This window comes from Falco rusticolus, chromosome 2 (assembly GCF_015220075.1).
Source record: "Falco rusticolus isolate bFalRus1 chromosome 2, bFalRus1.pri, whole genome shotgun sequence".
NCBI lineage: Eukaryota > Metazoa > Chordata > Aves > Falconiformes > Falconidae > Falco > Falco rusticolus.
In genome coordinates this window covers 72117754-72142884 of record NC_051188.1, presented here as the reverse complement: position 1 = coordinate 72142884, position 25131 = coordinate 72117754, and the positions used below count along the sequence as shown (strand labels likewise).

At 37.1% G+C, this 25131-nt stretch overlaps 1 protein-coding gene across 2 annotated transcripts in view; it reads left to right on the top strand.

Moving 5' to 3' along the window:
• Positions 1–25131, top strand: part of OCA2 (OCA2 melanosomal transmembrane protein) — a 176538-nt gene that overhangs the window by 36920 nt on the left and 114487 nt on the right. For both annotated transcript variants that reach the window (XR_005102861.1, XM_037378549.1), the window contains exons 7-13: positions 1185–1267; positions 1618–1771; positions 17871–17942; positions 18827–18892; positions 19996–20052; positions 21094–21218; positions 24772–24910. Coding sequence is in view for 1 of the 2 variants with exons in the window: in XM_037378549.1 (XP_037234446.1) it covers positions 1185–1267; positions 1618–1771; positions 17871–17942; positions 18827–18892; positions 19996–20052; positions 21094–21218; positions 24772–24910 (696 nt within the window). In the remaining variant the exon portion in view is untranslated. The remainder of the gene's footprint in view (positions 1–1184; positions 1268–1617; positions 1772–17870; positions 17943–18826; positions 18893–19995; positions 20053–21093; positions 21219–24771; positions 24911–25131) is intronic.

Below are 25131 nucleotides of genomic sequence, written 5' to 3'. Positions count from 1 at the left end.
TTGGTGAAGGAGGATCTTTTACAGCCTGTCATTGTATATCACTGAAAAATAAAAATAAGCTTCATCATTTATTAAATAACATTGACATAAACCAACTGCCTCTCATTCTGTATATGTGACAGGATGGCCTGCCTCTACCAGTGACAGTACAGCTGAACAGTGCCATCAGTATTTGTGCTTACACACAACCTCATGGTCTACAGTAAAGGATTATTCCGACTACCTCAGAATGGAAAACAATTTCATAATGGCAATTACTGTCATAAACCACCCACCCCAGTGATGAGAAGGCTGCTGGCAGTGATCTCCAAGCAGCCTTCACACCGCTGTGGGGCAGCCAGCATGCAGTTGGCTGCAGCAGCCCACCTCTGCTGGTGTGCCAGCTGTGGTCCTGACATGATCAAAGGACTAGGTAGCTAAATTAACCTTCTCTGCCTGCATGCTCCTCATGTATTTCTCTGTGTCAGATGTTCCAAGCTGGCTGATTACGCCATTTTTTTCTTCTGCACTTTGTATCACACATAGTCAGGACAGGTTTAGGATTTAGGCTACAATTAATGAAATTTGAAGTTTTGTGGGTTTTTTTAAGTCCCTCCTCTTTAAAAGAGAGATAATATCTGTATCTACATTTAAAGAGTGTATTTGGCAAAACTTGCATGAATATCAGTGTGTAATAATAGGCAAAATTTCAGAAAGTATTTATTTTCTTGAGATTTTTTGTTTCTTTTTGCTAGAAGATCAGCCAACAGGAGTTTTATTTACTGAAATTCTTCCATGTTCTCTTCATAATACCTGGGAGTGTGATGCTTCTGGGCCTTCTATCACCTGTACCTCAAGTATATTAGTTTTGTTCCCAGGCAGTCCTTGGGAGTGAACCATATAGTTATCTTTGAGCCTAGCTGCCCTAGATGCTCCTAATAGTCAATGCAAAGTGTGATTTAGCATCCCCTCTCTGAAGCACCTCCTGGAGGTATCTCTTACTTCACTGATTGATTGAGGGAATGAGGATGAGTTTGCTCCAGCCTGAACACCTGTAAAGTATCTAATCAGGTGAAACTAATTTAGGCTAGTCTGTGTTATGCCCTGACCACAAAAATGAACAGGAGAAAGAATAAAACCCTAGATCAGAGACGTATCATTTTCACTGACTTTTATTAATATTGCCAAATGTGACTCTCTTGCAGGTGGTATACAACTGGTCTCTACCCTTAAGTTCAAGAAGAAATCAGCAAATCATCACAACTAGAACCTTTCAGATACTCAACAGGTTGGCTGAAAGACTGAGAAATGATCCACTGAAGTAGTAGTTTACATAGGCTTGACTAAGAAGGAATAGACAATGTATTAAAAATGTTCTATCACTGCCTGTTTCAGAGGGGCAGGAAAGGTTGACTTGTGGCTTTTTAAATGGTTTTACAAAGCTGGTTTGTACTGGAGTTACTTTCTAAACAATGCTGTTTAGATGGATAGAGTGAAAATGTTTGAAAAACTGCTTGCAATTGTAAAGGTAGAACACATATACATGTATTTATAGGTACTTAATAGAAAATGAATACATAAATAAAACTAATGGTACTTCATTCCAGAAATAAGCAAAACTTCTATTTCTTTCACCAGAGGCACCATCTTCATAAACATTCAAGCTTTCCTACAGGAGCCTGGAAGTGTTCCTCTCTCCATGAAGCATCAATACCTTCATGCAAATATAGAGGCACAAGTAACAATTGCATCCATCATCTTAGTAGGCGTCTATGTGCTGATCATACTGGAAGTAAGCCAAGTTTGTATTTTGATTTTTTTTTCCCCCTACATTATAAATGGAGCACAAGGAAGGGTTTCAGTCTTGGGCTTTAATATACTTTTAAAATGTGTATATGAATCCTTGCTGTATCATCAGTGTTGCTAATGGAATGAATAAGATATAAGTGAGGAAATTATTATAAATTGTAACTGATTTTGACAAGTTATATTGATGTTTCAGTAGTCTTGTGTATTTTTCTATTAGGACCTATTAGTGTTTTAATATTGTAACAGAATTATGGTTTGGCTGTGAGAGTGAAAGTAAGTCTGGGTTATAAAAGGTGTAGAAAATCTGTTTTTAAGTTTGTTTGTTTGTTTTTTTTTAATTTTAGACCTTTTAAGATAAGATAAAAGAAAAAAAAAAGCTTTGATTATTCCCTTCTTTAAGGCATATCAAACTATGGATTTAGTGTACTTTTAAAAGGTTAAACTAAGCATGCTTTTAAATAAATGATGTGTAGAAAATATTTTACTGTATTATTTAAAGAAGAAATGGAGTCTGAGTTAGCACAGAGAAGTCAAGGGACAAGGAACTTTAAACATATATTGCAACATTAATCCAAAGCCTTGAGGTACCAAACTTGATGAAAATACATTACATTGCACTAAGGATGGATGTCAGAAACAGCATAGGGCTCCAACTGACTTTGAACTGAAAACACTTACTGTCTTTATTGAAATAAAGAACAGATATGGGGGGGGAAATTATTTTTTAATCATGTATGCATCCACACTGTCAATGAATTCTTCAAGTTGAATCACACCTGATTTATACTGGTATGAAACAGAGGTGAATCAAATCAAGTCTACTAGGTGCTCTATAGTAAATACGTCCAGCATGCTCATTATTCTTCTACATCCCTTGCATATTTTAAACTTTTCATCCTGAAATGGTAAGATAGTTGAACACCTTCTAATCAAATCTCAATAATGGGTGCATACAACATGACAGATGCTTTAGACATTTAGATTATGTCATTCAGCAATGGTGATTTATTTATGAAGATAAAAGTGCCTTTATGTACTTTATAAATGAGCAAATAGATATAATATTAAGTGTGGAGGGGGATTGGACTAGATTTTACTATGAATGCATGTAGGCATGCAGCACAGTACTAAAATAATCTTAATACTTTTAAATGCAGCTTTTAGTTTTCGAAAAGCCCCAATGATGCACAACAGGTTTTTAATGTATGTAAAGGGTAGTTCTGTGTTTGCGTCCTAGAAAGCTGCTTTGGAACAATTCATGTGTAAAAGGAAGTAAAAGCTTGAAACCGGAAAGCAAAGCCAAGGAAAGCATGCATTTTCCTGTTCTTTTTAGAAAAAAAACTTTTCAACAACTCATTAGCTTATTGTTTCTGTGAAAAGATAAAGGAAAAAAATTCTGATGTTGGGAGCAAAATCATTTCTGCAAATTCAAAGGCAGAAATAGATACTTATAAGTGAACTTTTTTGAATTTTAAAATGTGGAAAGTCGCCTATTGCATCATGAAGTCATCGATTTTCTCCATAACATCTGTAGGAATGACAAATGCTACAACTAGAGTAAATTTTAAAAAATAAATACGTAAGCTGGAAATAACTATCATAGAAAAAAAAGCCTTGACTGTTGTTTGGCTCCCTCACAAATCTCTTGGGAGAGATGGATGTTAATATTGTTAGAGTATGTAATAGTGGCTTATGTTATATTCAGTATTTATAACTTTAGTGCCTGAAGTCCTGCTTTCTCAACACATTGCATTCTCTATTCCATTAGCAGTTTTCACTATAACAAAAATCAATTGGTTTTGCTGCAGAAGCTCTCTCTCATGGATTTTCATTTTCAGTGTTGCTGCTCCCTATCTTTTATCAGTCTTTATTGGTTTCCTGTGTTTTATTCATTATCATTGGCAATATAGATTCAACTTTAGACAGTGTGGACACCCAAACAAGTTTTAGAGCTATATTTTGATGTAATTTCTTATAATGATGAAGAAGAGGAAGCTTTTTACCTGTTACAACTCCCAAGAGCCACCTGAAGGTGTGCCTCTTGCTCCTCCTGCACAGCTTTTTTCCCCAAACATGAATCATAGATCTTGTGCCCACAATCTCCTCAACCCCACTGTCCTCATCTTTTAATTCTTCCTTCCTTCCCCTTCTCCCCTTGCCCTTTGCTACCTTAGTCACCAGGGAGTGTGCAGGACTTCTTGCAAGAACATGCTGCAAGGAATTCTGCCTCCTGCAGATACATGCGATGGGAAAAACTGATGAAGTAAGAGATGCCAGCTGGAAAATGAAGTGCATTTACTGTAAATTGTCATTTTCTCCAAACCTACACCACTGCAAAGACGCTGGGTAAATTCTGCTTTGAGGTAGCTATTTGCCTCTTGGCATAGAGGTCAATGCATGTCAAGTACTAGCTAGTCCTTGTCAGTGGAGAAGCCTTACTGTCTTAGGATGTGCTGCTCTTCAGGAAACACGCTAAGCTGTGGAACCATGTTTCTTCAGACATTTAAGTGTTGTTTCTTTTGAAGCTGATTGCGTATTATGTATTCATAAAATTTCTGGTAAAAGAAGATGTCTATTCTTTCTCTTTAAGTTCTAATGATTTCTTTTTATTATTATTTATTTATTTATTTATTATTTTATTCTTACCACAAATACAATTATTTTCTTACTTCACAGTCCTACCCTGCCCCTTGAGTATACTTTTGCCTACTTGTCCCTTTTGGTATATTGCTTTTAACTCTCTTTAGATGAACATCCCTCAGTTACATTTGCTGTTTGATATCTGTGGGTTCTTTCTTTTTTCCCCCATGTAATCATCCTTTCCTTCAGTAACTAGACATTCATTGTCTTCAAATTGATTTTTCTCCAAATATTGATCAGTTCTCTCTTTTCATTTCAGTCTTCTGTTCCCTCTCCTTCTCCCAGAGGAGAAAGGAGAAAAAAAAATCTGCTGCTTGTGGTATTTTTGAATTTATCCAACCTATAGCATTTTATAGACTTGTTGAAAACAATGAAGTGTTTCATTTTGTTCTTGGAAGTCTACACTGCACAGGAAATTATATTACATGTATGTTAAAAATAAACCCCAGAAGTGTGCCAGGCTTGCCTTTGTTGATCTCAGCTTTACCATCTGACCCTTCAGGATTACTGAGGAACACACGTATGATGGGCTATGAGTATGTTTTCACATGAATCTACAGGGATATCTCATATAAAGTGCTGATGTACAGAGTTCTAAGCTGATGTTGCTGTACTACATTAGTTCACAATGTATTTCAAGATAGGCTCCTTCTAGTTTTGATCCTCAAAATGTGTAGCTTCTTTTGACTGAGAACTTAAAAAAAATTCAAACAAAAAAATCTTAGAAAATTTAATTTTTACAGTTTTCTGCTCCAAACATCTTTGTTCTTTCAGTTAGGAGTGCATTTTGTCTTTTGCTTTCTTTGATTTTCATTCTTTTTGCAGCAAAGCCTTTTTCTATGTATATAACTAAAGTGACTGTTTATACCCTATTCACTCAAACTCTATAAACAGTGGTATATGGCTGTTTCTGGTGGTACAGCATAGTCAAGGAAAAGTAGTGTAGATAAAATCTCATTGTTTCCTCTTTGCAATACAGTAAGATATCTTTAGTTTCTCCTTTTTTTTGCTTGTATTATCCCATAAAGAATGGGATAATACAGTGGTTACCCTGAAATGAAATCTATCTGCCTATCTATATCTTAAAATGTCTGTTAATATTATGAAGTCTTATTGGTATTTAAAGAAGTTTTTTGAGTCGATGAAGTTCTTTTGAAATAATTATTAACTACATATTTGCAGCTATGTTGGGGCTGCATTAATTAGAAATATGTAAGGACAAATGTTAAACATTTATTATTAAAGGACAGAGTTTATTAATTTGAATTAATTATTGTGTGCCCTTGTCCAATATTTTCCTTTAATAAGATATTTGGTTTATGCTGTGGGTTAAAATGGAGTGTTAGCTATTTATGATACTTAAATGAGCCAGCAGAAACAAGTATGGAGGTAATAGCCTGTTAAAAAGCTATTTTATAAGACATTTTATTTGGTCAGGATAAAAGGCAGAATAACATTCATTTTGTAAGAAAAAAAAGAGAAGAGATACCAATAGCACATCAAATGGCAGGAGAGTGATACCAGCAAGTATCAGAAATTCTGTGAGAAGCTCCACAGGGCTTGTTTTATCACAGGAGCTATCATTTAGTTTCATATCCTGTCTTGTAGGTAGCCCTAAAAAAGATCTTGCCAGGATCTTTCAAATGGCTTTTTAATGATCTGACATGTTGAATAACATGTCTTTATTTCTCATTAAAACACAAATACTTTAAAGTGCAATATCTGTCCTTAAAAGCTCTAACTTTTTACTAGCATGAGGTAGGGACTTATAATCACAATTTTTATTACTTCAGTGGAAACGGAGAGTGTCAGTTTCTCTCCATATTACTTCTGTATTATTAACTAGCTTAAATTATGAATAAACATCCCCTAAGCTTAATTTCTTTAACTCATAGCAGAGTGATTTTTAATAGCATCTAACCAGCAGAAATTAGCTTCAGACAGCAAAACTTTTATGCAGTTCAGCCTGACCATTTTACTAGCATTGTGGCCTAGTTGAACCAGTGTTTCCATGCAGGAAGCATTTTTACAATGAAATGTTTGTTATTACTCCTGTCTATGCTCACACTAAGGCTCCTTATTTGTACACGGAAAATTACACTTCAGAGAGGGAATAGGAAAACAGAAGAAATACTCACTGGTATACAAAATGTAATAGTAAGTGATGACAATAGGCTAATCTTAAGGGAGAATTTTTCTGATGAGGAAAGTCACAGAAACTAGTGATCAGCTTACTAGCATGGTTTCTTACTTCCCATCCATTCTCATAATTATCTGCCTTCAAATATGGACGGAGAAGAGTGTGGATTAGAGTGTTCCCACCTCCACATATATCCTACCAAAAGACTGGTAACAAAGTGGTGGAATAAAATCCACAGCCTTTATTGGAAAAGCCAATGTAAAAAAGAAAATCTTAGCTGCTGGTCTTCCTGGCTTTTGTGGGAGAGAATATATTCCTGCTGCTATTGTTTTCATTTGTGCTAAGACGGGAAAATTGTGAAGTGGAATTAAGACACTGCTGTAGGAGCTGGCAGAAAAATCAGGCAGTTTACCAGAATGAACTATCTATCCTCTTTGGTGAAGAGTCTGAGCCATACCTCACTGGCTGAGAATAAATATTTGCTCTCATCTGCCCTCCTGTCTTGGGGTGGGAGGGAGCAAGAGAGCCCAAGACTGGGACAGAACAGGAAAGCCTATTCTGTGGGATGGGCCCAGCTTCCAGCAGGGCAAGGATGCTGTCCTGCACACTTTTCCTTCCTTGAGAGACTACTGATCCTGACCAGGGGAGAGAGAAGGCTACCTTGATATTGTCTTGATTATCTGCAGTGTTTTACAGTGAGACAGAAAAAAAGCTGAGAGGTAGGGCCTGGAGAGGGAACTTCCCAGCCTGAGGCAGAAATCATAAATGTGACACCAGTGAGCTGCATGGAACCTGAATCCAGTGTAGTGAAACCTAAACTGTAAAATCCAGTAGAAAAACTTAGCTTGAAGAAAAATCTAGCTCCCTTTGGGAGCAGGCTAGCTGCATCCTTCCTGGGCAACATGTGGTTGTGGATCTGGTCTCGAGACCCCAGGACCCTAAAGCACTATTAGCATTTAAAAGTTTACTCTTTTTTTTCTTTCTCCTCCCCACCTGCAGCTGAATATATGCAGTGTAATTAAGACAGTTTTGCAGTCCCCATGACTAATGCTTTTAGGACATAAACTGAAGGTGTGCATTGGGAATGGTATCAAGTGAAGCAAAGTAGATAAGAGACAGCAAAGCCTGCTGAGATAGGTGCTGGAGGACTGGATTGAACAAGGGGATCCACACATGAGGCAGATCCATCTGTCCTGTCCCCCATAGTGACAGATTTTCTCCCAGAGAGAACAGTCTGTGACTCAACTAGCAATTAAGCAGTCATTCCCCACCTTCTGTGATTTAGGAGATTTAGGATGTGACCTCTGTGCATTTTGAGAGGCTGAACATGACTGTAAAGCAGTTGTGAAGGAGCATTATGAGTTGCTTCTTATGAGAAGCATTGGATCAGTACCCCTGAGGTTCCAGGATTTCTACTACTGAGGTAGAGCAGAGCCACGGCCACCAAGTTGGCTCCAACAGGACAGAGCCAGCACCAGTGAGATAAACTACACTCATTTTCACCTGCTGTAACTGCAACAAAGGAAGTGTCAAGGAAGCAGAGTGCTGTAAGACAGGGATGGAAGACATTTAAATTCAAACAAAAATACAGTATAACAGCAAGCATAATCCTCAGCTGGATCCCAGCTTGAAATGTTATAACAACGGTTTTGTATTATTAATACAATATGAATATTGATTTTACACTCACTATTGCCCGTCTAATTGTTAGAGCTATCTTGGTAGAAGTCTGGCTCTGTTCTGAATGTGTGTACTTTAAGGAAAAATATCTTCTTTTGGGTACTGTGGTACTTCTGTAGTGTGAAAATTGGCCTTAATTAAGGACTTAATAGGAAAAAATTGCCACTGGATGGTGCTGCTTGCTATTCTAAGGACTTAATAGGATTGTCTGCTTTAAAAGATGCTGTCACCCACAGGCTCCACTTTTCAGAGAATACTATTTTCTGAAATAATAGGAGTCATATTTTCAACACTAAGTGTAAAAACTGATTTCCAAATGTCCATTTTCTATTTTCTATTGCCTTTCAAAACTAATTTTTAACTGTATTTTGTTCAATTTGTGGAAGCCTGTCAAGCACAAATGTGTTGCCCTGCCTTGCATACTAGATATGTTGTAGGTTGGTATTTTTCCTTTTTGTTTGAGACAAGCAATAGAACATTAAATTAGCTTAATTGAATGCTGCTGTTCAGCTTCTACCCTGCCTATGGCAACCAGGGGGGTAGAGCGCAGTGAAATCTCAAATTTTTAACAAGGTGTTAGACAACACACATGCGCTTCTAAAGCACACAAACAGGGATGAGAACAACTCAGCTTCTTTTGGCTCCCCAAATATCTTCTTTCAGCAAGAGCAAGGGCAACAGTGAATGAACAAACATGAGAGAGTGTAGGGGCCAGGCTTGGAGGTAGATGTAATGGCATGACCTAAAGAAGAGAAAAGGTCCAGAGAAGAAAATAAGGAGATATCAGGGATGAAAGATTCTCCAGAGTAACTGCTGGCTAAAGTAATGTGAGTGCTGCAGTTTGCCATACTGTTGTTCACAGTGCGTGGCTGTAATTCTGTGTAGTCGGTTTACGTTAATATTAAAAGAAGGCTGATGAAGATTCATACAGGGAAAGTAAAATAAGTCTGCCCCTCACTTTTGTGTTTTGCTGCATGTGATTTCTTTACTAGAAACTCAGTCTTGTAAGTCTTGAGTATGCTGAGATAGCTAGGGAAATACAGATGGTGGCATCTTTTGCAGTTTCAGAAAATGTTCAAAACCTCAAACATAATGAGGGTGTAAGGGTGTACATCAGGAATGATATCAAGGCATGCGGAGTGGATGGAGGCAGCAAAGCCTGCTGAGATAGGTGCAGAAAGACTGGATTTTTTGCAGGACAAAAGGGTCCTGCAAAAGGGTTTTGAATGACTGAAGACTTGTTGCCAGGTCAGCCTGTCAATATACAACAGCTTTGGTCATGTCAGCCCACAGTAGCGGTCTGGTTTATCATCTTCTAGGTAGCAACATCAGCCCTTTACTGGCTCATGAACAGATCTCTCTACTTTAGTCATATAGTGAATGTTTTTTGTAGCTGAAATATTACAGGACTGAGGTGCCTTGGCACATAAAAATGATCACCATCCTGTCTTTCCACAGGGCTCCACTTTCTATTAATTTGACCTGACTCAAGGTCCTGACTTACAGAACATCAGCTCATTCATCTCTGCATGCCTCTGGCAATTTCATATTAAGACAAAACCCCCAAATTCACAGGAAATAAAAAGATTCACTTTTAAGATTTAACTCTGAGGAGATCTCAAACTATCAGATGTTACTGGATATTCCCCTTCTGGTGTTTCTTGGAGGTGTATAAAAATAATTTTCTTATATCAGAACCATCCCAAGAGGTAGAGGCTAGAAAACATCCACCTGTGGCTGTAATGATACAGATATGGCAGAGTTCTCTTTTTTGTATGAATCTGATAGAAATATTTACTAGGCATGATGCTATACCTTTTTATCCTTAGTTCTCATTAGTAATATTCTGAGGTGGGAGGTTATCTCAAAACCAGAGTCAGCATAGAAGTCAACCAGCCATTCCAACCCTCATTATAAGGGAATAAACCCTTCCGGATTTTCTGTACAATTGCTGTTTTTCTGCTTCCTTCCTGGCTCCACACTTTTCTCCACCTTTGCTTTTCCCTCAGGTTTCCAAGGCATTAAAATATAAGGATTTCAATAGTCTTGTTCATCTCATACAGTAAAGATATGTTTATCCTTGCATCATTCAAGTACTACTTTGAACCAGTTAATTCAATGTTCCATATCAGCATGAAGCTTTCACCCATCCAGTTTTCTCTACAAACAACAAGCAGTGATATTGCTGGGGAAGAAAGTTCATAGATAGTGAAAATATTGCAAATTGTGCACATTGTTCATTCAAAGACATTGATAGAGCTATGGAGTAACAAATACCTTTGCAGAATCTAGAATCAGCTTATAGATTTTCTATATAGATGAGGGAAATGAATTAATCAGATAATTTATCCACAGAAAATAATTTGATCTCCTTATGTCAGTCTCTTCCCCTCCCCCCCCCCCCCTCCTTCTATGCATAGTGTCTTACATATAGGAAGAATTGATGTCAGCTGGTGAAACGATGTAGTCACTTAATCATAGAATGTCAGGGCTATCCCAGACAAAACTCCCAAGATACCCCTACCTTGTATTTCTTAGCCTGCTCAGTCAAAATATCATAGGAATAAAAGTGAATTAACACAGGCGTTAACTTGTCTTGGATACTATGTAGTATTACTTTTAATCACCTTCTATTTAAGATAATCATCTTGTGTAATGCTGTCTTATATTTTGAAGCATTGCATTAGAGAAGTGGCAAATTGCAGCCTTTTGTGCCTTTCCCTAAGGCAGAGTTGTTTATACCATGACTTTCTCCACTGACATTGAATCAGAACAAGTAATTTGGCACACTATCCGAGTGAAAATGGATATTATAGCAGAATGTCATAGATGGATGCTTTCTTACCTTGGGGTGGTGTAGATGTTCTTCAGGAGTTACACAGTTTGCTATAGAATCTAATGTTTGTATTTTACAAAACCCCAAGTCTTTCAGGCTTGGGAATTTGTCTGTAAAAAGAGCTTATTCAATGTATATGGGGTGTTATTTTCACAGTTACAGGGATCAGCCATTTATTATGCAATTAATGAGAACGAATGTTAGTACTAAAATACGCAGCTAATGTTTCCAAGTCCACAGACCTCTCCAATCTGTGCTTTTAACTGATCTTGGGCACATATGTCATGCATATGGCAGAACTAACTATTGTACTGAATCACCATTGAATTCTTGTAAAAATTAGTAAGCTATTGGTCCAGGGTTGTTTTTATTTTCAAGAAAGGCATACTTATGTATGGTGATGCAGTTTTGACATAGTTTGACTTACAAAAATGAGACTAATAATAATATTTTCTAAAAATTTAACCTAGTGTAAAGTTTTATTTTATTTTTCACGTCTGCATTTACAGAATACATATAGATAGTGTCCTAATCTGCAAAGATATAAATAGCTGTTCTTGCTATCACTGGTTTTTTTGATGCTTGTGGTCACTTTGGGATACTTGATGTGCATCATCTTTCAGCAGCTGTACCCTATGTGCTTGCCTCAAGAGCTGCTTTAGTCCATCCCTGAATACTGCATGAGTTTAAGTCATACTTTCTAAACTATGCCAAGCAAGTCCCTTTTGCCTCATTAAAATCCCTACAGAATTTACTAGTTACTGCTTAACTAAGTAATTCTAAGGCAATTAATTTTCTGTTATCATTCATTTTGCACTAGTTGTTGAGACACGTCCCCTGTAAGGGGTTTCCACGTGCTAGGAAAAATGCCCTGCAGCTGAAGAAGGCACAGAACTGCTTCTGCAGAGCTTGTATAGGGAGCAACAGAGGAGAGGAGGGTGAGGAGGTAAAGCATTAGCTGCCATCACCAGCTGAAGGGGAGGTATGCTTTTATGCCTTCACTAAGCAGCCAGTACTGGTTAGATGGTCTCTTCAGTATAGGCAAGCATTAAGAAAATCAAGTAAATACGTCTGGTCTCATTGACCTTCCTTTTCTGCTCTGATCTCATCTGTACCTGACTATATCCTGTATCTCTACTCTATTGGTTTATATTCTGTTCAAATTGTGCAATTTGCCAGAAGTAAAGCAAATTTTCATTAACTGAGAAGTTGATGCTATTCAGCTTTGAGGTCGATCTACTGCAGGGAAGAGTTCAAAGTATTGCAAGGCTTTTTGTGACCCTTGTTTTCCATCATAAGCCCACATTTTCAATTATGCTGCTTGAAAGACTTAGGAAAAATTACCTAAATTAGTTAGCTAAATTACCGTTGTTTTTCTGCAAATTTCAGTTTTGATTTCAGCTTCTGATGCCAGTTTCAGACTTCAGCATTAATTTTCCAAACTGTAAGTGGATCAAATATGTGCAACATTAAAGACTGAATTTCATCTGCATCCTGCTAAAACAGCTGTAATGGTCCAAGGCAAAGCAGACCACCAAAACTTACAAAGTATTTGACAGTAAGATTACCTCTATCAAGGGATCTGATTGAGGAGCACATTTCCAGAGGCAGTCAGGCTAATACTGTCTTGATTACCTTTAGGAAAAACAAAATCCTTGTCTTCGAAAAAAGCCCTCTTCCACTGCTAGGGATATCTTCTTTTAACCTAATAAACCCTTATTAAAGCATAAGAAAGAATAGTTATAAAACATAAAGTCAGAAATAAAGCTGTCCTAGAGCAAATTTTCCTCCCCTTCTCTCCCTCTTTGTCCCTTGAGAATGAAGGATTGAACCAGAGACTTTATAAAATCTAAGAGGGATTTGGCTGTTAATTTTAGAGAGAAAGACTCAGCTCCTCTGGAGATAGGTGGAAAATGCGTAACATCCATATGTGGATATAGGCTTGGGAATAATTGCCTCCTGTTGAAATGCAGCGATGATGCACTCTATCAAATGGAAATTAATTTCTCAGTAAAATAAGTAGTTTAATGCAACAGTCATCACTGGAGAAAAAATGGATAAGAAATGAATTGAGGCTGCATTTGAATCTTTATGTTAAAGTCACTGACAGTCATCTTTCAGCTGCCATTTATCACTTATAAAGAAGGACTTGTGGGAATAAAATGTTTGGTATGATTTATTATTTATCAAATATCTTCAGAAGCACATTTTGGAAATATGCATGCCCTGGATTCCAGATGGGAAATGTATGCTCTGAAATAGCATACAGGTCACCATTCAATTGGCTTCTAAATAATTTCCTTTTACCTCCTGGAGCACTGAACAAGATAAAGTGTTTGGAATTTTGAATCATTTTTATAATGATGCTGTTGCAGTGTAGCAAAAGATTTGATGAACTCTGTGCAAACATTCCAAAGCACTTTCAGATAAAGAAATTTAAACCTGGAGAGGTCTAGCTTGTCTAAATCTGGTTTGCATTATAGCTCTGGAAATGTATGTTATTAATTAATAACAAGCATGAAAAGTTGCAGCATAAATGATTTAGGCAGCTTTCGTTTCTTACGTTAGAATTAACTCCTGAATTAAGAGAGTGGAAGCTATCATACAGAACTAGCATTCAGCACATTGTGTTTATCACACAGCAGGTAATCATGAGACAAACTTTCTACAGATAGTTATGAAACAAAATTGTTATTATAGAAGTTTTTCCTAATCCTTGCCTACTCTGAATTGACTCTATAGCATGACCCTATGATGTTGCTATCACCATACCTACATTGCTGATGTTATTTTCAAGAGCCTCTGTTGTTGCAGCTTTGGTTTTTTTTCACTACTTACATAACATTCTGTAAATATCCATTCACTTTTCTGAAATCTCTTCAGCTCTCAGCCTGCTGATATCCTGTGTCAGTGATCCCTGTGACCGAGTCAAGCACTGTGAGAGTGAAATCTGGGCTGCATTGTTTTCAGTATCAGTTTGTATTGAGATAACTGTCCCTTTGTGAAAGGCAAGCACTATACTTTACTGTTTCATTAAGTCAACATTGCTAGGCATTCTTGAGAAAAAAATAAAGGTGATGTTGATGGTGAAGATGTCTTTTCTGAGAAGCGATTATAAGGGTTGTAGCTGGGTTGGGAGGTGGGGAGCTCTAGCATGCAGACTGGCAAGACTAAAAGCTTTGTATCTTCCTTGTCTGTTCTTTTTCATCTCAATGGCCATTGCTTGTTTTTTTAAGAAACCTTTCCAAGAAATGAGGCAAGGAACTTTTATAAGTGCATTTTAAAGAGTGTGCTAAAACTGACTGAATCATTGAAATGCGAGGCTCCAGTTGTGGGATGGAAGAAATAAGAGTGAGAAGAAACTAAAAGGTCACTGTGACAGAATGAGAAAGGCCAGAGAGCATGTGAGGAGGTATTTATGTGCAAGAGAGTAGAAACAGCAATGCAGATGAGAGGCAAGTTGGAGAGAGAATGAAAGGTGAGACAAAAGAAGGGCTTTTATGAGATGTGCAGAATGGAAAGAATTTTAGTGATGGTTTTTGTCATGTATGTCATGTCATACAATGAGTACTGTGTAGCTGAACAGTGGTCCAGGCAAGACTTTATCAGTGCTGGGAGATGGATTTTGAAAAAGAGAGATGAAACAGAGAGGGAAATGTAGGTACCATAGTAAGATCCACAAGGGGTATTGACTACTTCAGTGTCTTTGATAAGGACACATTATGACGAGTCTTCCACCGGAGTTCGTTTATCCTTGCTACTGAAGTAACTTTTCGCCCACCATTTCCTTCTGCTTCCATTCCTAGCCTGTAAAATGAAAATTCTACCCAGTCAGGCTAATGCAGCCAACTGAAATCTGTGATCTTATAGGCAATTCCTATTCAAGAGAGAAACTTGGCATGAATCAGAGTTCTTTCAGTGTAACTGTCTTTGCTTACTAGACAATACACAAAGGTATGCACTTTCTTAAGCATGAGAAGGATCGGATAAATACAGATGATTTCTCACTTAATCTTTCAAAATGTCTTTAGATTCAGGAGTCCACCAAATCTCTTAGCTTTTCTAGGGTTAAATTTATGTGTTAATTTATTCCTGTGCTCTGTCAATTCTGCATCTGAGCTTTCATTCAGGGATAGACTCTGAGATTCATCCCGAAATGATGCTCATCCTCCTATGGGACTTCAAAGTGTTTGGATCAGGTTTGTACTATTTTCCAAAGATAATAATGGAATTTTACCTAATACAATGCCCTCCAAATAGGTATTGGACAGAACTGTGATTCAAAGAGTGTCACAGCTTAGACCTGCATGTGTTAATTTCTCCATTTGTAAGCTTTAAAAAATACTTCAAAATATATATTATTTGTTTGGGGTTTGCTTTAGTGAACAAAAAATTAAAGATTAATCCACTCTTTGCTAAACCTCCCCCAGTCTCAACTTCTGAATATTTACATGTCTCTGAACTTACATAAGTGTGCTTTCCAGGCTTTGTGTTACTGTATAACTTCCACTTAATAGTTTGCTGGAATGAAGAGCTGTACATTTGACAAGTTTTTTTATAGTAGAGCTTTGCACCTGAATAGTGTTTGTTCATTCTTCAGGATATACTTTTGTATATCCTTCTTGGAAATCACCAGGGTGAAGGGGCTGACAGACAACTCCATTTGTAAAGCAATTTTCCTATCTTTCTGCAGAAATTAAAGCAAATTTCACCCATAGGTGACAGCAAACTCTTGGAAACTGAAAAGGCAGTCAACTCAATATGTGCAATTAAGTATACAATAGTGACAGCAAAAATGTTTACGTGGAAATATGTGAAAAATCTAAAGCCAATCAAATCTCAGAAAATCCCTGATATCTTTCTGAGAACTGCAAAAGAGCTATGTAGTGTGGGTGGTGATTAGATAAGGAGAAAGACTCCAGTCTGAGGACAGCTGACGGTTCCCCAGTAGTTTACCCTTGAACATGCTTTGTCCTAGTAAGCTGATCCCCTTCCCTAACCCACACCTCTGCTTCATGGCTTTTATAGGAGAGACCTGTAAGGTCTAATTGCTGCACCCCATTGTCAGCCACAACTCAAAAGTTATCAAATGCTCCTTACCTTTGCAGAATCATGTGTACTTTCATACCAACACTCTGAAACTGGATATCAAAGATGAAACAGTAACTTATCACACATGCTGCTGTGGGAGCTGGTGGGAGCTGTTATCTGTGCTATGTACTTTCAGGTCATTAGGATGGAAACACGTTGGTCTGATCTGTTTTATCACTATGAATACGTTACTCTCCAGGTACATTTTGGAGAAAAACATAGGAGAATGAGATTTTTCTTTTGACTTATCACTGAATTAGTAATTTATGTATTTATTTTTCTAGTAATTTGGTAAATTGCTTAGTTGTTTACTGTTACTGTTAAAAAATTATGTTCTGGAAGAAAAAGCAAAGCCAAATATTTCCTTTTTTCTTTTCCTTTACAAGCAGGCAGGAGAGGCTTGAGATGTCCACATCCTATTGTTTCTTATCAGTAAAGTATTTCTTATGAAATTAGCAGCAAATGAAATATTTCTTTCTCAGAAATATGCCTTATTTCTTTCTCAGAAATGAATTCTTACTTGTGTCTGGATAATATTTAAACACATTAATAGTAAATGCTGTTAATCAGATTCAATCTTTTGTGATTTTCATTAATTACGTTCTTACTTTAACTGAGTTGTTTTACACAAGCTGTAATCTTTGAGACGTGGTGGATTACTTAACTACAAATGAGCACTTGGAGGAAAGAGCATGCTTTCAGGGCATGCTTGCCTTTATACTTTGTCCTTGAGAATTTTAAGTGCAATTTATTTATTAGATACATAGATGTGGACAAATGTCAATATATTGCAATAACTGTTGCAGCATTAAATGAATGTCTGTGTTGTGGTCAGAGGCTTGGGTGCTATTTTTAGATGCGTTGCTTGTATACTAGAGGATCAGTAGAGATGGAGAAGAAGTGCTGCTCAAAGCTGGGTCAGTCTGGTGAAAGCAGCTTTTGAGGAATTGAGGAGAGTGTGGCAAAGCCATCCAATGGATTTTAGCTGAAGTATATGGCTTTCTTGAAGACAAACCACTTTGTAGAGAAAATGCTGATGTAAAAGAACACTTTATGAAGGAAGAAAACTGTGTATGTGAGACAAAAAGCGGGGGTACAGGCTTGACAGGCCTACCTGTGCCCCTGGCCACAAAATAGAAACTCAGTCTAGTATGTTTGTGTATGTGTAGGGTGCATCTGCCCCAGATCTGAGCTATTTGCTTGGGGATTGCTTGTACACATTGGAGATAAACAAGCAACTCTAAAGAATGAGGTGGAGGATCTCCTGGTCACGCGTGTTCTTCCTGTGGGCTGTTGAAGGGAGGCAAAAAGGAGTAGGCTTTTTGATACTTAAGGAAGATTAATTGCTTTCTGTCTTGTGTCACCTGTTGGCGAATAGAAGAAACTGATGCCGAAGTCACTTCTCTACCTTGAGATCAGAGCTGAGACTTCCTAGCAAGGTTTTGCATGGGCATGATGGTTTGGGTTTTTTTTCTTTTTCTTTTTCCTAAATAACATACTGAAGTGAGGCAAAGTAATCAGCCATTCTTTGTTCAGGTCTTTTTGAAAGGGGATGGAATAAGAACAAAACCAACAAACCCAAACAAACTGGGAAAATAATCAACTACAGAAATTTTTATCCCTTTTCCTTTCTCCTTTTTAATAGTAAGGAGATGTTTAGGGTCATCTCTGGTCAATTCTTGCCCTTTGTTGCAGATTGTTCACAGGACCCTTGCAGCGATGCTGGGCTCTCTGGCAGCTTTAGCCGCCTTAGCTACTGTTGGGGAGGTAAGTTATCAAACTGTAAATGCTCACTTTGTTCACTTTGTTTCTCGGTGTGATATCATAAATTTCCATATTTGCCCCTAGGCACATGGCAGAGCAGTGTTTTTTAAGAGAGAGAGATGGTAGAGCAGATATTGGGATGGGGAAGCATCTTGGGGAGAACAAATCAGCCTAGGGTATAGTTAAGAAGAGTAGAAAAAAGCCAGTTGATGCCGTTTTGCTCTGATTTGCAGGAAGTGGAGTACAAACATTTTTAGCTTAATTCAGAGTTACTTTAACACTGTTATTTTCAGTAATGTTAGGTTACCAAGCAAACCTAAATGGAAATACATTGCCTTATGCTACCCTAAATAATTACACCTCATGCTTACATCTTCGAATCCTTTTGTTTCCCCCACTGCTTACTCTTAGTTGATATTTAGTGAAACCTCTGAATGATTTTCTCTGTTTTTCTTATAACTAGTCACCACATCATTGCTATGTTCCCTTAAATCACCTCCGGTTTGCTCACAGGTGAAGTGGTATGCTTTTGTTCTCTTACCAAAGAGGAAACTGGGGTGTACCATATAATTTGGTTATCTTTTATTTCTGTAATGCTACATAAGGAACAACTAGATAAATCAATAGCCTAATGTAGGCTTTTGGTAATGACCCACTTAGGATGTCAGCAGTACTTTGAATCAGTAGTAATAATAATAATAATAATAATAATAATAGTAATAATGATAATAACAGAGTCCTTTTTTGTGTACCTTGTAGGAACACTTATTGATTTCCTTCATAGCTTATTTAAATGGTTCATCAATTAAGTGGAGTTTATATTTCATGGCTAATCACAAGTTAGGTGTTTCATGGCATTCACAGGTAATTGTATTGTTTGATTGCAGAGGCCAAGTATGGTCAAAGTGGTGGAGTGGATTGATTATGACACACTAGCGCTGCTGTTTGGAATGGTAACTAAAATGCACCTTGTGCTCTGTGCTGAAATAATCACATTCAATATAGAGATGTTTCTCTTTTTAAGGTGTTGTTAATTGCACTCTACTGAGACATGTTATGATGAAAATTTGGGCCTTGAGGGATTTAAAAACAGGGAGGATGTTCAGACCTCTGAAGGAGCCTTTTGAAAATGTTGATCTTATTCTGGTTTTTGGGGGTTTTTTTGGTTGGTTTTTTTTTAAGTCTGTAAAATTGTGTTGATAACATACTGAAAATATCCTTGAGATCTATAAAAGGAATGACCTGTGTAAGTGCCAAGTAGTATCACTCTCATTTACCTTGTTTATTTTTTTTACTCAAAACCTTCCTCAAACACACTGTGCTGGAAAAGTAGTTTTCTTTGTCTTAGTCAGTGGTGTGTTTGGAGGAAAAAAAAAAAAGCAGCAAAACAGGAATGGAGGAAAAATCTCTTATTAGATTATAATCATATATTATTTCAACCACTTTGCCCAGAGCTATTTATGGTAAAAAGAGTTTTCCAAATGCTGTTAGGCTCTAACACAAAATACACAATTTATAAAGAAAAAAATACAATTATCTGTTGCCATTTGGAGCTTTTCTTATTTCCTGACACTGCTCCCTGCCTTTCCCACAGAAAGCAAAATAACATACGTTGCGAGTAAAAATGGAAGGAGAGGAAACCTCTCAGAAATGTGGGAAAAAGCAAGTAATTCTTGGAGCCACTATATATCATCTTCTGCATTCTGTAGAGCATTACTGCAGCAAGCAAACATACTTATTGGCTTTTCTTGATTAATGACATAAGGGAGATTCATTGAGTACTTAATGTATGATGCCCACTTAGTCACTACAAATAAAATTCAACCGGACTAGCATGACATTTACAGTCTGTTTATGCTGAGAACTAAATTTCACTGTATGATGCATTAACAAGAGATATCTAGCAACTGTAGTGGATAACCTCATACAAAGATGATAATATTCTTAGAGCTGTGTCTGATAAGAAGGACTTTTGTCAGAATCACAGATTACATTGCTTTGTTTTTGTGTAATAGTCCAGTTGCAAGCTATTTTCTTTTTCTTCATCTTTTGGTAGATGCTTTTGGTGGCCATATTTTCAGAGACTGGATTCTTTGACTACTGTGCGGTAAAGGTAGACTTGTTTTGGTACTCTTGATTATTACTAGATTAATCAAGTTAGTATTTAATCAGAACTGTTACACTATATACTATCTTTGAAGAACCTTTCTTAGAGCAGTGTAGACTTACACATTAGAAATTACAGTTGTCAACTTGTAATTTTGAAAAATCTCTTAGGGATGAAAGGAAGCCCTTAAGGCAATTCTGTTTCTACAAGAGAAAGATAAAAGCCCCCAGCAGGGTACACAAGCATATGGGCAAAAAATAAAGCCGAGTTATTCCATTGACTTCCCCAGGACTGCAGTTCTGCTGTAACTGAAATCTGTATTTTGTGCCTGACAGTAGGGGGAGAGGAAATATGGGAACTATCACTAGCTTTATGATCACACATGAAAAATGGCTGCAGAATTTTGTACAGTAGCAGAACCAGAGATTACATGAAAAGGGTAATTTTGATGGTTTGGTTGTAAAGCAAATATTACCCATAGCGAGGGACTCCTTCACCTGCTGAAAAGCTGAATTTTCTTGAGAAGGTTTGGAAGAAAGAAAACAAAAGTGACAAGAGGACTGCTTTGAGCACAGAATCCCTGAACAAAACATGGGTGGACACAACTCCTGCCTGTGTAGATGTCCAGACTGTGTAGATCTGGCAGTGCTGCTCTGTGGATGAGGAATGTGTCCCAGCACATGGAGAGGGAGGGGGAGGGAGGTCTGAACCATGTTAGTCCACCCAGCCATGCAGGCAGAAGATGGGAGCTCAGCCCTGCTCTTGCCACAGACCCCCTTCATGCCTGAGAGTAGAACATGGTGTCTCTTCAGGCTTGTTTCTTCCTCTGCATGATGGAAATGTTTGCCCACTTCCACAAAGTGTTTTCTTGCTACATTAATTAATACTGGAGAGGATGCTCTAGGAGGTGCATGGAGTACTAAACGCTCTGAACTCACTGTTGCATCATGTTTGGTGAAGTTTTATCTAACTTTTTTTGAAAACTAAGCCAGAGACATCTAGACATCTAGTCCCTTAATTTTGTTTCTATTTGTTTGGTTTTATTAGGCTTATAGATTCTCTAGAGGCAAGGTGTGGGCTATGATTACGCTTCTGTGCCTCATTGCTGCAATTCTTTCTGCATTTTTGGACAACGTTACCACTATGCTGCTCTTTACTCCAGTAACCATAAGGTACTTTATTGTTATGGTTTTGGACTTGGTCTTTTATAGCCAGCAATCAGTAGTAGACATGTGTGCAAAATGCTTGTTTGGACTTTTTTTGATCATCTAAACGGAAATCAAAACTTCAAATATTCCTACTGTAGTAGGGTAAAGAGCTAACGTTTTCAAAGGGATTGGTTGCTTTTTCTCTTTGTGTTAATAGTGATCACATATCTGAAGCCTGCTATACTGCCTTGGCAGCTAACTATTCTGGTTTTTCTCCATATCTGAACTGCAGTAGCATATTGCACCAAATGCTTCCTAGTAGATGATTTTTTCCTGTAGAAAGGGAGAATTTTTTAATTAAAGCTGCCTTCTGCTTTACTGCCTAATATGTATATATATATATACACACACACAATTCTAGATAGTAATTTATATTTTAGTGAAGTTGTTATCCCTTCTAATACTGATGATAAATAAATTTTAAAATGTCCAAATTTTGACTAAAAGTTTTGTTTTGGAATATGAGACTGAATTTTCTTCCTGTTGGTGATCACAGCATTGGTACAGCCACTGGTTAATTCCACAATTTGAGATTAATACTTGGAACTTTTAATAGAGAACAGTGAATTTAATTATTTCAGATTTCTGTAAATTAATAACACATGATTTGCAACTACATTTAATCAATATATGATTATAAATTAGTGTACTCTGAATTTAACCTGTGTCTGGCCAGGCAAATTTAGTTCATCCAGTTCAGTTTTCGAAAGATCCTATGTGTTTTTAAAATAATCCTGAGTGATGTAATACTTGCAGTCATTATCACATTAAAGTACACAAAATTCTATTAAGATATGCTCCCACTTTAAAATGTAGCAAAAAGCAATAAAACTCAATTTTGCAAGTGGAATTTATTTTGGATTGGGAAACAGCTGATGAATGAAAGCTCCGTTTGTCTTCTGTCTGATTATATTTTAGAGATAACTTTACCTTACTCCAATCAATAATTTTACCTCTAGCAGTAGGCAACAATGGAACTATTAAGCACTGTTTCCTTCAGCTGGGTCGCAGGTATTTTGAATTAACTATAATTAGGAATGGATTGAAATCCAACCATCAATGCATCATGAACTACTGTTCACAGGCAGAGCTACTGTAGCATTTACTCTGTTTTCAAAGAATCCCAGAATAGCTCAGGTTGGAAGAGACCTCGGAGTGCCATCTGGTCTAACATTTCATGAGAAAAGGAGCCTGGATGAGCCTATCTGGCACCCTGTCCCATTGTGTCTTGAAAACCTCCAGCGATGGGGACTCTACCACATCCCTGAGGAGGTTGTTCCGGTGGTTAATTGTTCTCACCATAAATTTTTTTTCCCTATGTTGAGATGAAATCTCTCCCAGTGCAACTTGTACTTGTTGCCCCTTTTCTCCATGTGGCTGCTTGTGAAGAGAACACCTCTGTCTTTGTACTGACCCTTTAAGTACTGGAGTTTTATACTAAATGTATATTAAGTACTTTAGTTTTATACCAAATGAGTTTGTAAGACTGAAGAAGGGGAAACTCAGTATGTGGGAAATATTTGTATTTGAATCACTATCAAAGCTAAAATAAAATTTTATCTTGCCTAGTAAACCCAAATAATTGCCTATTTCTAAAAGCTTCATGCTGGGGGTCATTTTTTGTTTTTATCTTGCTGCCAATGTCTTCAGCCCTCATCTACAGATTCACTATGTTGCACTGCACTGCCATTGCCATGGAGATAAAGCTTTCAGAAAATCCTACTGACTCTATGAATATGGATTTATATTTCCATTAATAAGGCATAAAATGACGATTTTTTTCACTCTGCATTTTGTAGTAAGCTAATAAAAAAATAACAACTACCCCTTTTTAGCTATAGTTTATTTTCAACATAATTTGTTATTGGGAACTGGAAAGGGCTAATGGTTGTTCACATGGGGAGTTATATAACCAGTATAAGTAAACTGAAGAAGTTTGATCCTACCACACAGCTAACACATTGTGGTGGCTTTATACTTTGGGCTTGGCCTTTCTTGACCTATGTCAGAGGTTCTTTCTTCAAGCTATCACGAGGTGCATCAAAAAGAAAGAATAACTAAACAAAAGTTTAGTTGCAGGTTACATTTTGAAACATTTGGATGTCAAGGAGTGATAGGTTAAAATTTTAAGTACAGCTGTGGTCTTCTACCACAATTGATACAATTGGGCAGCTGTACTATAAAGTACCCTTTAACAGCATAATTTTACGCTGTTGGGGAAATACCGTATTTTTGCACAGTTATTTTGTTCTGGACTTTTTGTATGCTGACATGTGTCATCTGACACTGTTTTTCCTGAGTTTTAAATTGACAATTGGTGACAGGGTAAGTGTATCAAGTTAAGCTTTTGTGCAATGCACTTTCTCTTTTAATAATGCAGACTTAGACTGCATGGTAAAGCTCAGCTCTTCCTTCAAGGAAACATGACAGCATTGCAGTGAAAGCAATCCTGAGACAGCATTCTTGCTGCCACTCTTTCCCCCATCCCATATTAGGTAGAGGGGGCAATAAGTTAACCATGTCCTCCATCTTTACACACTGGAGTGATGTTTTGATAAGCTGTGAGCAGGAAAGCATTCGTTCCTTATTCCAAAGTGCTTAGGTATGACCTTAACTTTCAGCTTTTAATGCCATGGACCAAGTTTAAAGTCAAACTGGTACTTCAGAAATGAGAGGACTGTGCAGATCTGTGTGTAAATGTAATTTGTGCAAGTTGAAGCAATCCATGTGAAGATTTGTAAGTGCGCCCTGAGTTGAAATGGATCATGAGGTTACTGAGTCAATCACAGTATTTGACAGAGCACTTAAGATACTTCTTGTTAGAAAAGCATCTTACTGAAGGAGCATTAAATATGTTTGAACTGCTAAAAACATTTTGAGATTTTTTTATAGAATGAGAAATGTGTATTTTATACTCTTGTTGCATTAAAAATAGAAATACTCATGATCAAGCTTGAGAGAAGGGGAAAAATAAGAACAGAATGAACTGGATAAACCTAGGCTGAAAGCTGAGGTCTCTAATAGATGATTCATGGCTAATAGGCAGCCTGGGCAATCCTCTACCACTGCTCCCTACAAGAAAGTTACTAATTGATGATGATGCAGAAACTGTGATTACCCAGAATAATTTTCCATAGGTGAGTGTAGCCTTGGGACTATGGTTTAAGAAGTCATATGATGTTGAAAATTAGAAATGTTATTTTCTGTGTAGTCTAACTCTTGTAATAGTTGATTAATTAAATGCTTTTTAAAATGCATCAATTTTCCAACCATTAATTATTCCATTACAAATGTAAAAAAAAAATCTATCATTTTTGCATTTGTATTGCTATAATTACTGTAGCACATATAATGTAGCACAATTAAAACTTTAACAATACATACACAAAAAAATATTGTTTAAAATCCTGCAATTTTTCAGTGAAATGATGGTATTTTGTAAATCTCATAGATTTTAAGATTTAAGGTAATTTAGTCATAAGGATAAGAGGTTAATTTCATTCTTTTTGTACCACAGGCTCTGTGAAGTACTTAATCTTGATCCTAGGCATGTCCTGATTGCAGAAGTAATCTTCACAAATATTGGGGGGGCTGCTACAGCTGTTGGAGACCCTCCAAATGTAATTATTGTTTCAAATCAGGAGCTGAGAAATAAGGTATGTACTGCAAGCTGTTTGGCTACTAAAATTAAGTACTGCTGTTGACTTACGCACTCTTGAAACTTGTTTTCCCCCAGCCAGCCTTATAAACAGACCATAATTCACTTTTTCTGCCACACAATTTCCTTCTTAGTAGGATGATCAGGCAGAAGAGACTGATCTTTTGGGGACAAAACTGTGATGAAGGATAGACTTTTTGATAGGGACTGAGAATACCG